Source organism: Lactuca saligna, chromosome 2 (genome assembly GCF_052625555.1).
Source record: "Lactuca saligna cultivar CGN05327 chromosome 2, ASM5262555v1, whole genome shotgun sequence".
In the NCBI taxonomy this organism is placed as follows: domain Eukaryota; kingdom Viridiplantae; phylum Streptophyta; class Magnoliopsida; order Asterales; family Asteraceae; genus Lactuca; species Lactuca saligna.
Window position 1 is genome coordinate 149,751,193 of NC_136418.1, and position 17,520 is coordinate 149,768,712.

General features: G+C 32.3%; 3 protein-coding genes across 3 annotated transcripts; 2 read left to right on the forward strand and 1 right to left on the reverse strand.

Moving 5' to 3' along the window:
• The first annotated feature begins 412 nt into the window (after window positions 1-412).
• LOC145030240 (uncharacterized) lies at window positions 413-1,820 on the forward strand. Its single transcript, XM_078978642.1, has 2 exons — window positions 413-625; window positions 1,104-1,820. The coding sequence occupies exons 1-2, from the start codon at window positions 413-415 to the stop codon at window positions 1,818-1,820; spliced, it is 930 nt and encodes a 309-aa protein (XP_078834768.1).
• A 2,874-nt stretch (window positions 1,821-4,694) lies between these two features.
• On the forward strand, window positions 4,695-8,740 carry NAPRT1 (nicotinate phosphoribosyltransferase 1). Its single transcript, XM_078980715.1, has 15 exons — window positions 4,695-5,052; window positions 5,741-5,888; window positions 6,001-6,120; window positions 6,224-6,358; window positions 6,465-6,526; window positions 6,639-6,714; window positions 6,808-6,909; window positions 6,990-7,106; window positions 7,179-7,237; window positions 7,303-7,477; window positions 7,560-7,694; window positions 7,766-7,864; window positions 7,937-8,045; window positions 8,134-8,246; window positions 8,402-8,740. The coding sequence occupies exons 1-15, from the start codon at window positions 4,880-4,882 to the stop codon at window positions 8,477-8,479; spliced, it is 1,701 nt and encodes a 566-aa protein (XP_078836841.1). The 5' UTR covers window positions 4,695-4,879; the 3' UTR covers window positions 8,480-8,740.
• Window positions 8,741-10,076: 1,336 nt separating this feature from the next.
• On the reverse strand, window positions 10,077-17,258 carry ICU2 (DNA-directed DNA polymerase). Its single transcript, XM_078980716.1, has 26 exons — window positions 16,084-17,258; window positions 15,768-15,938; window positions 15,599-15,682; window positions 15,437-15,511; window positions 15,272-15,336; window positions 15,111-15,201; window positions 14,847-15,035; window positions 14,478-14,756; window positions 14,201-14,380; window positions 14,006-14,119; window positions 13,818-13,937; window positions 13,415-13,723; window positions 13,230-13,322; window positions 12,954-13,145; window positions 12,732-12,881; window positions 12,431-12,651; window positions 12,191-12,350; window positions 12,031-12,114; window positions 11,824-11,937; window positions 11,655-11,744; window positions 11,477-11,553; window positions 11,128-11,338; window positions 10,989-11,042; window positions 10,795-10,914; window positions 10,611-10,685; window positions 10,077-10,538 (listed from the first exon to the last, which is right to left on the reverse strand). Exons 1-26 carry the CDS (start codon window positions 17,146-17,148, stop codon window positions 10,392-10,394), a joined length of 4,530 nt encoding a protein of 1,509 aa, XP_078836842.1. The 5' UTR covers window positions 17,149-17,258; the 3' UTR covers window positions 10,077-10,391.
• Between the last annotated feature and the right edge of the window lie 262 nt (window positions 17,259-17,520).

The window sequence follows — 17,520 nt, forward strand, 5'->3', positions numbered from 1 at the left end:
GAGGATGAGGGAAAGGTGAAGGAACCGATCCCGCACCTGTGCACACCGCACCGTGGGTGCGGGAAGCAACCGGGGGGAGAGAGTCCCGCTCTCTCTGTCTCTTCCAACCATTGGCTGATGCATTTTTTTTCTTTTTTACTCAAACGGCTATATAGCCGTTAACATATATATATATATATATATATATATATATATATATATATATATATATATATATATATATATATATATATATATATATATGTATGTATATATATATATATATATATATATATATATATATATTTATTTATTTATTTATTTATTTATTTTTCCTTCCCTTTTCTTAATCTATAAATACTTAAACATTTTATCATTTTTTAAACCATAATCTATATTTCTTTATATTTCTCTCTAAAAAATATTACTCAAAATGTCATCATCTTCATCATCCGATTCGACGGCAGTAGAGGAGGTTAAGTTTATCGGTTCCGTCATGGCGAAAATGGTTGCATACTATCAAAACCGACTTGGTGAAATATCATGTGCACGACCTAACCTAAGAAAGCCGCCTTTACGTAGAAATCACGAAGTCGGACACGATCATCTTATAGAAGATTATTTTGCAGATGACGCCGTTTACGCTGTAAAGTTTCGACGTCGGTTCCGGATGAGGAAGAAACTATTTTTACGTATTGTTGGCGATTTGGAAGGCCATTTTCCATATTTTCAATGGAATGGATGCAATGGGAAAAAAAGGTTTCTTTCCCATTAAAAAATGCACGGCTTCAATTCGTCAGCTAGCATATGGCATGGGCACAGATAAATGGGACGAGTCTTTTAGAATGTCAGAGCGTACCGTAAGGGACTCTGTGTACAAGTTCTGCAAAGCGATCTGTTTGGTTTACGGGCAACGATATTTGCGCAAACCAACTATCAACGATATCCACCAATTGTATACGGTGCATGAAGGCAAACATGGATTCCCTGGAATACTAGGTAGTATCGATTGCATGCATTGGAGTTGGTCATTATGCCCCAACGCATGGCGTGGTCAGTACATGAGAGGCGACCACAAAGAGCCAACGATCATTCTAGAGGCTATCGCATCACATCATCTTTAGATATGGCTTGCATTCTTTGGTCCAACTGGTGCAAACAATGACATCAACGTGCTAGACCAGTCGCCTGTATTCAACGATATCTACCTTGGAAAGTCACACGATGTACCTTTTCAAGCGAATGGGGTAGCATATAAGCGTGGATACTATCCTACTGACGGTATATATCCTCCCTTGTCTGTTTTTGTGAAATCGTTTACATGTCCTAACGACCTGAAAAGGAAAAAGTTTAAAGAGGCGCAAGAGTCAGCTAGGAAGGATGTGGAGAGAGCATTTGGTGTACTTAAGAGACGTTGGCAAGTACTAACGGTCGGAGCAAAGTCATATGAGGTGAAAAGGGTACAACACGTAAGGTATACATGTATCACATTGCATAATATGATTCTTGAAGACGAAGGAAGAGCGATATGCCGATACAACGAAAATGAAGTTTTGTCAAATGCCGAAGGAGTAGCCGTTGGTACACAAGAGTATAGGGTGACTAGAAGAGAAGTACACAATCGCGACCTTCATCAGGCCCTTCGTGCTGATTTGGTGGAGCACATTTATAGGGCTCATATTCAACCCCCGCACGAGTTATCTGACGATGATGATTTGTTTGACGAATCAGACGAGGATTCTGATATGTTCGTCGAGAGTGAAGATTCCGACAACGAGAGTGGCGCTGGGGAGAATGATGGAGATGATCAAGGCGAGGACGAAGACGATGATTCTGAGTGACGTATCTAGGTTTAAATAAAATTATGATATTAATTAATAATTTTTACTATGTTGTAGTTTGTTTATTTTTTTTCAGTTTTTTTTCTACTTATTTAAATATTAGGGTTAATGTAATTTTTATTTTACTTAATGAAATGCTTTTTATTTTTAATTAAATTTTATGTTTGATATTAATTTGAAAATTATAAATAAAAAAATTATTTAAAATTAAAAATTAAAAAAAAAATTAGGGAAGGACTTCCCTCCCACTCCTTGGCTTTTAGGTGAGGGAAAGCAGAGTGAGAGAAAGAAGGGTATGACCCACTAAAAGTAAAGGAACTTTCCCTCCCACTCCTTCCAATCTATGTAATTCTTGTTTTAGTAGATATTTTATTTTTTTATTGAGAATTATTACTTTGTGAAACACATTAAAATTATGTAATTTTATTATTGTAAAAGGGTCGGGTTAATGGATCGTGTATTCGTTGATTTGATGGATATATGTATGGATTTGATTATTCAAAACCCTAAGGGTTAATAGATCAGGACAGATCATGTTTTCAAAATTTTAAAAGTGTTTGGAGCAGTGATGATTCGTTCCAAATCAACCCAATTGGCATGTCTATGTATAAATTCTCTCTCAATAGATTTCTTTAACATAAATATGAAATAAGAAAGTGAATAAAAAACAAATTGATTGATAAAATACGTGAGCAATTCAAAATTAATCAGATCGAAAATAATATAAGTTAATATATTCATATAAATAGGATGTGTATCCGTTTGGGAAAAAAATTAACATAACAAAGTTATATGTTTCAACAATTATATTAAGCTTAAACGTTTTTAGCAAACAATGCAACATTGTTGTCTTATCATCAGTTTATGTATTCATGCTACAAACTTTATCAAAAAAGTAATTAATTGTTGCATACATAAATTGGTAAAAAAAAATCCCCTTTATTATATAAAATTATAAAATGATTAAAAAAATTAATAACAACTTAAAACATAGCTGTAGATATTAATATATTATATCCACTTTGTTATATAAAGTTAATAAAAAAACAAGCAAGTTCGTTACAAAATAAAATATTGACCCTTAAAATTATAGCATCTAGTAAACTAGTAGTTCAATGAGGGCTTTTATATTAGTAACCAAATATATATAATTTTTTAGTAGTGTATGGACGTATTCATATAGGTTATACAAACTTTTTCCTTGTAGATGTAACCCATATATTAAGAAATTGTTTTTTTGTTTTTCTTGAAACATTGTTTTTTATTGCACACAACGTTAAAAACCATGTCAAGTGTTATTTAGCTTTCAAGATTATTAATATAATATTTACAAGTCTTTTAATATGATAAAATAGAAAACCTTAAAAACCCGAAGTCATACAACATAGAATTTATTGTTTGAAAATTGAGTCTTTTTATTTAAAATAATATTATTTCTTATTTGAATGCGATTAATAGAAATAAATAAGAGAAAATTTGAGATATAACCAAAAAAGAGGGTTGGTTTAAAGAAAATAATCAAGAAAAAAAAGATTTTGGAAAATGACCAAAATATCCGCAGAACACCTTCTGTGGATCTCTCTACAGTTCTGCGGAATGTGGGTTTTTTAATTTTTTTAATTTTTTTTTCGTTTTTTCGTTTTTTTACGTTCATTTTTGTTTATTAATATCAATTTTTAATTTATTTAAAATTCACTAATAACTTATGTGATTATTATGTAAAAAATTTGACAAAAAATGTTAAAAGTAATAAAATGTCCAAAGGATCCGTAGAGCACCCTTTGCGAATCCATTAAAGGTTCTGTGGATCCTCTACAGCTCTGCGAAATCTTTGTTTTTTGACTTTTTTTAATTTTTTTTTTCTTTTTTTTTTTTGCGTTCATTTTCGTTTATTAATATTAATTTTTTTAAATACATTAATACCTTATACGATTATGTAAAAAATTTGACAAAAAAATGTTAAAAATAATGAACTTAGGATCCGTAGAGCACCCTCTGCAGATCCATTAAAGGTTCGGATTTTCTACAGCTCTGTGAAATCTTTGATCTTTGATTTTTGATTTTTTTGATTTTTTTTTTGTTTTTTTAATTTTATTTTTTGCGTTCATTTTCGTTTATTAATATTAATTTTTTTATATACATTAATACCTTCTGTGATTATGTAAAAAAATTGACAAAAAAATCAAAAAACAAAGATTTCGCAGAGCTGTAGAAGATCCGCGAAGTCTTTAATGGATATGCAGAGGGTGCTCTGGGGATCCTAAGCTCCTTTTTTTTAACCTTTTTTTTGTCAAATTTTTTACATAATCACGTAAAGTATTAGTATATTTAAAAAAAAATAATATTAACAAACGAAAATGAACGCAAAATAATAATAATAATAAAATAACAAAAAAAAATTAATCAAAAAACAAAGATTCCGCAGAGCCTTTAATGGATCCGTAGGGTGCTCTGCGGATCCTTTAGATATTTCATTATTTTTAACATTTTTTGTCAAATTTTTTACATAATAATGATATAAAATATTAGTGTATTTTAAAAAAAATTAAAAATTAATATTAATAAACGAAAAAAAAAATTAAAGAATTCACATTCCGCAGAGTTGTAAAGAGATCCACAGAGCTATAGAGAGATCCGCAGAGACCTTTGATCATTTTCCGAAATCCTTTTTGTTATATCCCGAATTTTCTCAATAAATAACTATCAGCTATTAATTTCATTCAAATCTTTATAAGCTTTTTAGTTTCCAATTTTGGTTGAGAAATTTATATCTGCTTAAATAATACTTTATATATCTGTTTTGAATAAAATAAATAAAAAGTAATAATGTTATCATATAATATTTTCGTGTAAGTGTAAATTGGTAAAATAGAAAGTGTGGAAGGGAGTATATATCTTGCGATGCCCATTCTTCTTCTTCCTCGTGTAAAAACTCCATTCTCGTTGTTAATGCATATACAGTAGCACCATTCTCCCATTCGTATATCCGTCATACTCGGAATAAGATTAGGAAACCCTAGAGAAATTCTTTTGTTTTTCTTGTAATTGTGTTAGATATAATGGAAGCGAAACCAAAGGTTAACGGCGGCGTAAAAGATGGAAAACAGAACCGCCGTATGCCGGCAATCCATGGTCCTACCAATCCAATGGTTACGCCACTCCTTACAGATCTTTATCAGTTCACCATGGCTTATGCTTATTGGAAAGCCGGCAAGCATAAAGACCGCGCCGTGTTAGTTTCTCAATTCCTGTTTTTCATTTTTTAGAATCCTGCTTAATTTCTATGTTTTTTGTATAATTCGGTGTATGTGGTGTGAAATTCTTTGTCTTCAGATGCATTTCATTAACTCAGATAATATAATTCGTCTCCGAAGCGTATTAGTCACGAGAAACGTAAAAATTATAGATAAATAGAATTGACTTAAGTTGTAATTCGTGATTCCCAATTGTCATATACCAAAACTGTGGATTGTTTTCAGCTGTCATTGGAACAAATTAGGAAATTTTAGCCGTTTGGATATGGAATCATGAAGTTCCCTAGATACCGGCGTTTTTAAGGCTGAATAAGTTCTGATTCCTGTATTTATATAAAGTTATAAGAGGTAAATCATGCACAAATGCTATTCTGGAATCAGGTATAAGATTTATCAAGAATGATAGCGTTTAAATCCTTAAGATTAAGGAGACAGAGTACAAAGTGTAATAAATCAGCGTTTGCTTGATGTATTCTGTGCATCCATTCCAAATTTGATATACTTTTTGTGGCTTAACTGTTTGAGATAATTATGAATTGGAAGCATCTTTGTTGTCTATTGGTTTTAGTAATTCTTCATATTAATACTAGTTTAATCAAAGCCTTTGAGAATTTACAACTATATTAAAATCCATTTAGATTGCTTATGATCATGATTTTGTTTCAGGTTTGACTTATATTTCAGAAGGAACCCATTTGGTGGTGAATATACAGTTTTTGCAGGTCTAGAAGAATGCATAAGATTCATTGCAAACTTTAAGTTATCAAAAGAAGACATTGCCTTTATTCGAGAATGTTTATCTCCTACATGTGAGGTAATAAGTGTAACTAACTTTAAACTCAACAAGATTCACAAGTAATGATTCTGTCAAATACAGTTGTGAAGGGTAAAATGGTCATTTGCTAACCTTTTGATGATGGGTGTAGGATGGCTTCTTTGAGTATCTTGGAGGAATCGATTGTTCTGATGTTGAAGTATATGCTATTGCTGAGGGATCTGTCGTATTCCCTAAAGTACCCTTGATGAGGATTGAAGGCCCTGTGGCTGTAAGTTTCGTTTTCCGACTTGAAGGGCATTTTTGGAAACATTTAGACAAAAAGATCGAATCTTTGAATTTTGAAAATGGTATTTGTATTGTTGCTATTTCAGGTTGTTCAACTTTTGGAAACTCCTTTTGTGAATCTTATAAATTTTGCTTCTTTAGTCACTACAAATGCTGCAAGACACCGTTTTGTTGCTGGAAAAAATAAACTTCTTCTTGAATTTGGGCTTCGTCGGGCCCAGGTTTTATACACTTTTTTTTTAAATTATTAACGGATTTCATGAGCTATAATTTATTTAAAAAAAAAAAAAAAAAAAAAAAGAAAACTTTTGTTTGTTTCATGTGTAGGGCCCAGATGGTGGTGTAGGGGCATCAAGGTATTGCTACATGGGAGGATTTGATGCAACAAGGTGATCTGTTTCTTTTTTTACTTAATGAGCTTAATGGATTAAGCATTTAATTTGGACAAAATGACTTAATGAATTAAAATGGTCATTTACTTGTTATTTTTTGTGTGAATAGCAATTGTGCAGCTGGAAAGTTATTTGGAATACCACTCCGTGGGACCCATTCTCATGCTTTTGTCAGCTCCTTTACGGTTGGTGTCATATATAATATAAACTTTTGATTTTTTATTTTTAATATTTTTTTGTGACTTATTATAATAAATAATCGATTTGTTGATATTTAGGGACCTGATGAGATTACAGAAAAGTCTCTGAAAAGTCAAGATGGGTCAAAAGTATGCAAAGATTTTGTGAGTCTCACACAGACATGGTTAAGCAAATTAAAGGTATAGTTATTATAATAATTACATTTATATTCCCATAATTTATCGTTTGTAAAATTTTTTAAAAAATTATATATAAACAGAGATTAAGTTCATCAGAGGGCGTTTTTGGCGAAACCAATCAAAGTGAGCTGGCAGCTTTCATTTCATACGCCCTTGCATTTCCCAAAAACTTTCTTGCTCTTGTGGACACATATGATGTAAGTCAAAAAAAATTAAAAAATAAAAATTCAATAACTTCTTTTTCTCATTTAATATTTAAATATATTTAGGTGATGAGGAGTGGTGTCCCTAATTTTTGTGCTGTAGCTCTAGCACTAAATGATATGGGGTATGTTTTCTTTTTAACATTTTAATTTTCTATATAAATTTATTTTTAATTTAAATTGTTTGCAGATATAGAGCAAAGGGAATTAGATTAGACTCTGGTGACCTTGCTTACCTTTCATGTGAAACAAGAAAGTTTTTTCAAACCATTGAAAAGGAATTTCAGATTCCTGATTTTGGAAACACTGGAATCACTGCTAGCAATGATCTTAATGAGGAAACATTAGATGCTCTTAACAAACAGGTGAGACTTTTTTTATAAAATTCTTGACTAGTGAAATTCTTGTTATTAATTATTTTTATAAAAAAAAAAAATGGTTGATTAGGGGCATGAGGTGGATTCATTTGGGATTGGAACAAATTTGGTGACATGTTTTGCTCAGCCTGCTTTAGGCTGTGTGTTTAAGCTTGTTGAGATTAATAACCAGCCCCGTATAAAATTATCAGAAGATGTCTCAAAGGTTTGGAATTGGTATATTTTATAAAATTTGTTAAAAAAGAATATGGTGACTTTTTATTTTTTTGTTTTTAGGTATCGATTCCATGTAAAAAGAGGTCTTATAGATTGTATGGAAAGGAAGGTTATGCACTTGTAGATATCATGTCAGGGGAAAATGAACCACCTCCAAAGGTATGTACTATGTAGAGAAAATGACAAAAATACCCATATGATTTGTTGAAAAATAAAATAATAAATACACAGGCAGGGCAAAGGATTTTATGTAGACATCCGTTTAATGAGTCAAAGAGAGCTTATGTGGTACCACAACTCGTTGAGGATCTTATCAAGTGTTATTGGCCTGGAAGTGCAGGTGTGAGAATATATATATATTTTTTTTTAATGATTGTGGTACATGAAAATAAATAAATAAATAATATTTATATAATAAATATGTGAAGAGAAAGAGAGAGAAGAATTGCCAACGCTTGTGGAGATTAGAGATCATTGTATGAAGCAATTGGAGCAAATGAGGACAGATCACATGAGAAGATTGAATCCAACCCCCTACAAGGTATTTATTAAAACAAAAAATAAAATATATTATCTATCTCTTATCCCATATCTATTTCTATTCTATCTTTATTCATTAACTCACACAAATTAACGTATAAACCTTTTAATTCCTTGATACTTTTTTTATTTTTTATGGCTGAATGAAATTACTAGGTTAGTGTAAGCACAAAGCTGTATGAGTTCATTCATTTCTTATGGCTGAATGAAGCGCCTGTTGGGGAGTTACAGTAAGAGGAAGAGGATGGATGGAGATGCACATGCTACAACGCAAATAGTAAAATACATACTCATTCAAGATGTCTTTACTCAAAAACATAATGAAGTTTTTTTTTTTTTTTTTTTTTTGGTTTGTTATATATTTTGACATGCTTATATCATATTACATTAATAAATGTTTGTATCCGTTATGTTGATTGTAATTGTATGTGGCAACATTAATAAATGTTTGTATCCGTTATGTTGATTGTAATTGTATGTGGCAATTTTTTTGTATGATGCGTATCTATATTCTGACTTGGCACTAGATTGATTTTTACGAAATAAGCAAGCTTTCAGTTGATGTAACGTTCCATCATGATTAAGATTAATTGAGAAAATATAACCATTGATGTGATATTTGGTACATCGTTGGGTGTTTGTTTTGTTGGTGATGCAACAAGTGATGATAGATTGGATAACATATGGGATAGCAGTTACTTAGTTGAAAAGAAAAACTATTATACTAAAAACTTAAGGTTTCACCACATTCCGTACAGTCATTAAAATGGTATTGTCATCAAGCTTCCACTCCCAAGTTATGCGGTTTTGAGACTCGTTTGTAGAGGTGGTAAATGTATTGTGTCTTATCATGTTTGTGTCTGGATGATCTTTAATGAGTTAAGATAGTTTGATCTTAACCTTCCATTTAATTATTGTGTCGGGTTAATGGTTTAGAATTTAGAGCTTATAAATCTGACTATCGTGTTAGATTGAAACATTAAATTGGTTGAAAGAATGGGAGTTAAAGAGGTGGAAAAGAAAATGTGAAAAACATGGAGTAGTAATTGGAAGGCGAAGAAGTGAAAATTTGAAAAACAAAAAGTAAGCATCGATTGAGTGGCTAATTAATGGCTTATAGATTACAAAACAATTCAACATAAGGTTTACTTTTACATTTGATTTTGGTTTTGTACATGTCACTTAAAAGATTAAAAGAAGTTGCATATAAATGAACAAGTAATTTTCTTGTCATTTTCATGTTGAAAGTTTAGATCCCACCTTAGCCGTTTAATTTTGATGTCGTATTGTGTCAACTCGTTTAATTAAAAAGATTGAAATCTACAACTCAAATTCAAATTCGTTTATTTGCAGTTTATTTGCAATTCACGTTTTGTTTTATCCAAATTACTTGACTTCTCATTTAGTTTTAGTTGGCCATTAGAACTAGATGAACTCTAGTTTTTTTTTGTTCATTTTAATTGTTTTAAAGAATGACAACTAATAACAAACAACAAAATGGTTATGTGAAAGGATTTATTGTCATTGTTGATTGTTTACATGGATTGTACACTTTTACTCCGTAGGTTTATAAAAGGAGCAAAGTGTTGGAAGCATTTACATAAGAAAAATTAAATGTCCTATATTTTCTTCCTACTATCTTCCAATCCACATTAAATTGTAACAAATGGATTAAAATATTATCAATTTTAAAACCTAATTTAGATTAAGTTGGTAAAGTTGTGTCAAATTAAAGAAATTATTTTAATTAGGCATTTATGGTAAATGAAGAGTATTAGATCTTGTAAACTACTACTTGAAATAAACATGGATTTAGGATTAACTCACATGATAAAAGAATAGAACTTACTAGCACATTAAATCTTCCTTTTTAAAGTAAACTATAAACTAGAGTAGACATAACACCAATAAATACAAAATTGATCATGTCCATTATAACTAACAACTATTTCTGCATAAAATAACTAGGTACCACACATACATACATCATTGACTTACCAATCCCAATACTTGTTAACATCTTCATCCATCTTTCATCACAAAGCCACACAACTCTGTTAGCTTAGCTTCTTCACCATGATTTGAAAGCCAATTTGTATTTCTTTAAACGGGATATAAATTTAATCAACTCTAATCCCTTAATTTACTAAATTGAGGCGAAAAGATCATTAAGTTTGACCCAACCATAATCACACCTGTCCCTAACCTTCTGTGCTGTGGAAAAAGCTAATCCAACCAAACCTCTTATCCTACCAACCTCTTTCTCAACTGCAGCCCTCAACTTAGCATCAACCTGAAATACATTAACTAATTACAAAACAATTCATATCAATATCTGAATTTTTTAACTAACGACAAAAATAACCTTGTCAATGCAGCGATCCGCATCCAGGAGATAACAGAAGTAAGAGAGTTGTTTGTACACATCAGCCTCCGAATACTAATCAAAAATAAAGTTTCAGTAATTGTTGTTGACTGAAGGGTAATGACAAAAATATTGTTTTTTGACTTTTGACTTTTGAGAGTTGAAGAGATGAAAACCAACCAACCTGTCTCACAAGACGACCATTACAGCGAGGGTAATTTGGGCATACTGTTCCTCTTTCTGACTCACCAACAACACGCAAGTTTAAACTCCGTGTTGTATAGTTGCATGTTTCATCATCACACTGCAATTTTACATCGAATTTCAGTAATTAAAAAAAATTCAAAAATGAAAATCATAATAGCATTGTTTGCATACCGTCATAATTCCTTTGTAGTATGTGGATATGAACAATTCAGCTCGTCTTTTTACCTGATTCCATTCCACCAACAATTTACTCACTTTCTTTCTTTCCATTTGAAGCAAAAACAAACTAAATTTAGTTGAAAATAAAAACCTGATTGGATAATGATGCTGGAGGGAATTCCACTTGACATTTAGGGCAACAGAATTTCTGCCAAAAGGTAGTGGTGGTGGTGGTTGATTGATCTTGCAAGTCTTGTGGCTTTTCAAGGGCTACTGTTTGTATGTAACTCAGTACAGATGGACACTTAAAACTAACACAGCAATCAGGACATGATAAGTTTAAAGCCTCACACCCCCTGTATCTGCAATAATCAAACATCACAAAACTTTTTTAAAATGTATTTATATATATATATATATATATATATATATATATATCTATCAAGTATATGAAATAAAACCCAAACGGGTGAAAATTTCAGAAGAGAATTAATAACTACCTCTCTTCATCATCTGTAATGCAAATAACAGAGCCAGAATGATCATTGTTTGCAACTTCACTTGATTTGCTTTGAAACTGAAAACAAAATCATTATTAATTTTATTAGTTAACTCATCAATGTTATAAAATATGTTTGGAAATGATAGGTTATAGAATGTTAGAATATAGATAGATACCTTGGAAGGATCAAGCCCTAAACAATCAGCTAAAGTAGCTGGGCTTGTACCCTCGATTGATGCACATAGACGCGATACTACTGGATGAATCTGAATGTACCCAAAATAAATGATTTAAGTATTTAGATAATATAATTTTTTTTAAGTAGAAATAAATAAAAAATAGTACCTGTTGTGCTAGATAATAGTCGATGTCAATCATCAAATTCTCATTATCCTTTGTGAGTTCATCAGGATGTCTTGCACGTTGAGCAATCCCTACTGATGTACTTAAACCGTTCCCCTGTGAAATTTATTTAAAAAAATAATGCAAATCAGAGATGAATAAATGTGAAAAAGTAAAATTAGAAATGAAAATAAAAGGTTAATCACAAACCTTCTCACAGCAAATTATATAAGGAACTGTATCTCCAGCAGAACAACCACTGGTGTAACCTAGTTTCTTCAGCCTGAGTGCTACCTATAAGTAGATATGTTTTTGTATTAATAAAAATTATAAAAAAGAATAAAAAAAAAAAAATAGTCAGAATATTTACTTCAACATGAGGTTGACTTTTGGCATCCGGGTAGGCTTCAGGTGGTCTAGTCAACGTTTTTGTAATGATATATTTCTCCAAACCTATTTCTCCCTTCCTCATATCCTCTTGTACTTTTCTGAGTTTGTTGTGTATTGCTTCAACAACTTCTTCACATGACCTGTCATTATAATTTATAATAAAATTAAAATTACAATCTCAGAAAGTAATGATGATGATCATTAAGAGAAAAAGACATACAGCTCAGATAATATTTGTTCAAGACAGAAATCTCCAGTCTCCTTTGATAACAAACTCCAGTCACGTCTGACCATATCCAGACCTTTCCTCTCTATAACTTTATAAATTTTCCCATCTCTTATTTGCTCTTTCACAGCTGCATATTTCTTCTTTTTAAGCAACAGCATTCTCTTGTATACACCATCAAGATCAATTTCTAATCTCTTGTATCTCTTGTTCACCTACCATTAAATCAAAATTAAAACCAACTTTTCACTTTTATAATCTCAAAACTATTTTTACAAAACTGTAAAAAAACTACCTCTTTGATGATATTTCCTGCGATTGATTTGGCTTTATTCATATCATCAAGTCCAGTGTATATCATGATTGAATCAGTGTCACCATAAATCACATCAAAGTTTAGATTGTTGCGAACAAGATCAACAGTGCTTTGTAAAATCTCTCTCCCCTGTAAGTAAATAAATAAGTTGTAATACTTTTCCATATATATAGATATTTTTTTTATTAGAATCTTTCTTACTTGAAGTGTGATAAGTTCTGCAAGTGGCTTTGCATAGAATCTTGAACTGGAAAAACCAAGGCATCCATACATACTGTTGGCTGTTAGTTTCAATGCTTGTTGTTGTATATCAAATTGTTGATACTTGAGGCCTGATGCTGTCTTTAATAATCTTTTTACATGTTTCCTTCTTTCAACCAGATTTTTCAGTAACTACAAAAGGAAAGTAACACCATATGAAAGACTTATACAGACATTAAACCGGTGTAATCAATTTAACTATGGTTAAAATCTAACCTCAGGTAAAACTCCAGTTGCTGTTGCAGATGGTAATCGAGGGACTAAACCATCTTCAGATCTCTCTACTGTTGTAAAGCAGATATTGTACTCCTGATTAAAGAAAATAATAAACACAGAAAAAAGATTAGAGACAAGGGTAGAAAGTGTTGAAATTTAAAAAGTATGGTGGAGAGATGACAAACCTGGATAATGGAAGGGTAGAGACTGTTGAAATCCAGAAGTAAAATGTATTTATCATATAAACCTTTTTTAGGTTCCAACACTAGTCCACCTGCATATGAAGCTGCTTTTTTGGATTTTACAGGCTCATTTCCTGGAGGGGCGATTTCGTCATTTTCACCAAAATCATTGTTTACTTTGTTGTCTGGGCCATCTGATTTACGTTTTACTGTTTTGTTTTCTTTTGGAGTATAAAACTTATCAGGCACCATAAATTTTTTAGCATGGAATGCATGCAACAAGAGATATTCCACTCTTTGAGCTCTAGCACCCTGAAAACATGCACATAATAAGTTATTTCATAAAAAAACTTTAAAAAAAAAACACACATTTAGTGGATATTTTTTTAGCTTCTCATTAGTTTACCTGAAGAGTTTTTCCCCATAGATTACCACTAATATTAGTCAGTTGTCGTGTGAGAGGAAGAACACTCAAATGAAACATGAGTTCCATTGACAACCACGCATCTGTCTCCCCAATTTCAATCTGCAAATCCGTAGTGTTAACAAATATCAAGAAAATAAAAATTAACAAAGTTGAGAAGTAGAGCATACAAGTTCCATTAAGGATTGAGAACTTTGAAACATTCCAGGAATATCATGTGGAGCAATCTCCTTTCGATTCTTACTCAACTGAGTCTTTGCAAGTTCTGTCAATGAATAACTAACCTGAAACCAAAAAAAATGTTAGAAATCAAATATAAACACTAACTTGTTATTATACTATATTAATATTAATATTAATATTACCTCCTTTAAAAGATCACGAGAGCACAAAAAGGTATCACATAAAAGCCTGCCAGCAATGCAAGACATAATTCCCGGACTTGCCCCTGACCCAAAAACTGTATTTCCTTTATTAAGTCTAGGCATCTCAGACCTCTTAAGTCTTCCTATTTTAGACCACATGCTATTAGGAACTTTGCAAGCCTGCAAAATGTTATAACATATCATTATTATTAAATAAATGGTAATACAAATACAAATGTTCACATTAAATCAATGAGTTTGTTAGTATTGTAAAAACCTTGACTCTGTTGAGAAGAACATCAAGGTCAAATCCAGATATGTTGTGGCCAACAAGAATGTCACTATCTAATTTGTGTAATTCAATCATTAACCGATTTAGTAAAGCTCTTTCACTGCTTTCCATGCTAATGATGTTTGATCCAGCTTTTATGTTTTTATCTGCTGCTTCTTTGTTAAATCCCATTGGAAATAAACCATCTTCAAGCTTACGTACAACTGTGAAATGACTTAACATTCCAGGTCTTGTCCATTCTGAAGCCAACATTGGTGTATCAATCTGAAATTTTAAAAAAAAAATGTAAAGTATTTAGATTTAATGTTATCAGTAATGTTACAAACAAGATTTCAAGAAAGAATGTGAAAGTACCTTGGCCTTATGACAGCAGATGACAGATGCAGAAGCAATTTCGTTTATGTTTTGTTTTTGGTTTATTACAGTTTTCAGATTGATTGCAGTAACAACTACAGGAGGGATTTCTCCGGTGTTTTTTGAAGAGGTTGCAATTTTAATGTCCTTAGGGGAATCCACTGTAACCTCAAACTTACACCAGCTTACCTGATCAAAGGGTAAGAAAGTAATTTGAGAATTTTGTGAAGATCTTAACTGTAAATGTAAAATTTAAAGGCTTACACGTTGAGCAGTGGAAGAGGTGGTAAATTTTGAAAGTGATAGCCATGAAGGTCCCTTTATCTTTCTTTTGATAAGAAAAAGCTCCAAAGCACTAAATGAAACAAGATATTAAATTTCAGATTCTTGTGAAATTAATAAAAATTTATCAGCAAGTTTTATACCTGCTATGTGTTCCAAGCAAAGCACGGAAGGTTTCTCCTTTAAGATCTGAAGGAAGTGGTGGATCCTGCAATTACAATATATATATACAACATTAGTAAACACTTAATGAATCTTCTTTGTGAAATGTAGCATGATTAATCTTCTTTGTTGAAGGTGTGAAATACCTTGAATGGATAGCTGATTTTGAGTACATAATTCTCTTTGCGCTCTATGTCGGATCTCTCAAATGCATAATTCCTCTGAAAATAAATAAATAAATCAGTTTAAGCACAAAAAATATATACAAATTCATTGATTTTTGAAGCTGATTAGACTAAGAACCGGACCTTGACAGGCTTCATGCTAAAGTTTGAAACACTTCGATCAAGCAATTGTTTCTTTATGTTGGCCTTCAATCCAGATGCCATCTCCTAATAAAATAAAATAATTAAACAGTGATTGTCAACAATGTGATGATTGTAAATTAAAAGAGACCAAAGGCAAGAGGTGTATTACATGAAGCTTGGTGTGAAAAGCTGTAGGTGATATTTTTGACTCTTCAACATCTTTCTCAAGATTCATAATGACAGAATCTTCAAAAACAGGACCATTTGGGATAGCATACATGCATCTTTGCATATTCTTCACCACCACACAACAGCTGTGATAAGTACTTCCTGCTTTCACCTTGATTCAAATGAAAGTTTTTAAAGATCAAGATCAATCTTTATCTTGGTAATAACGCTAAAACAGTGAGTCTTATATAATTAATCAAGCGTTAGAATGCAAATGAACAGGGTAAATTGACGTGTGACTGAATTAGATAAAATACCTTCCCAAATAGATAGATATTGCCAGCATTAGAACCAGAAAACTCCTCATATGCATCGAGTATGTAGAAAGGAAGAGATCCATCAAGCTCCACCACAAATGGTGGTTTTTCATCAGAATATACGCCAGAACCGATCTCAGCATTCAAATCAGAGCTTATGTTGGTCTGCAATCCTGCTGTTGCACTGAAAGTTGGATCCTTTTCCACTTTAATTTTAGCATTTAAAGTCCAACCATCGGCCTCCTTCATCATTGGCTCAACTTTCAGTTCGCTAGCATCCTTAGATGCTTCGACTTCACTTGTCACAACCGGTGGCTCCTCCACAACACACAAATCTGTTTCATTTTTCGGAAATTCTAGCACTTCCTTCCCTTCTTCTATAACGTCGTGTTTATGCAAATTATTTGACGATGGAGTATTCACAGCCACCACACTTGCAGGTGTATTTTCAGTCTTAATCGAGGTAATCATAGCAGCTGGTGCTAAAACTGTGCCATTCTGGGATGGTCTTTTGTTTCCTCGTCTCCTTTTCTCTTTATCATTCTCATCCGGTGCAAATTCAGCAAGCACATCATCAAGAACACTATCGGAAGACGCCACCGAAGGCTTACTCTTATTGAAAACGGCAGAAGTAAACAAGTTAGATATCCTTTGTTTACCCATTAAAGCAGCTGCAGCTTCAAAAGAGGGCTTCTTATGTTCCTTCTTTTCCGTTTTCTTCTTAGGTTTCTTTTTCTCCAATTCACCTTCCGATTCCTCTTCTGATGACGGAATTACGCCGGATTTAGTCCAATCAACTTCTTCGCCTTCGTCCCCGTAACCAAGGCCGTCGTCGTCCACGATAAACCCTTTAAAATCTTCACGTCGTTGAGCCACGAGGTTCTCGTACTCATCGTCATCGACGGTATCGTAGATTGGCTCATCGATCTTTATCTTGTAACGTTCTTCGCCAATGTCGGCGCCGCCGCCTTGTCTGCGGATTTTGAGCTTGCGGAGTGCTTCAGCGCGCTCCTCAGACTGCATTCCTCTGGTTTTTCTCCTTTGTCTCCGCTGATCGTCTTCCATTTCGATCTCGCACGGACTTGGCTTGCTTATTCTTTGATTTTGTTGGATCGATCTATGGAGGGTGTGGTCGATAGGGTTGATACTAGAAAGGGGGAGAAAGAGATGTATGAAATAGCGGGAATAACGTTTTGGCGCCAAAAAAAAAATTGGCGAAATCCTTATTACGCGATCCGGGGTAATATTTTACTAATAACATTTAATAATATAAATATATTATGATCCACAATAGAATACTTAAAATTAAAACATATAAAATTATAAATTTAGCCAACTATATTAATTATTTTGTATAAAATAGTAAAAAAAAAATACAAAATTAGCCACAAAAATCACAAATGGGTATAAATCATCTGCGATTTCGCAATACCATCT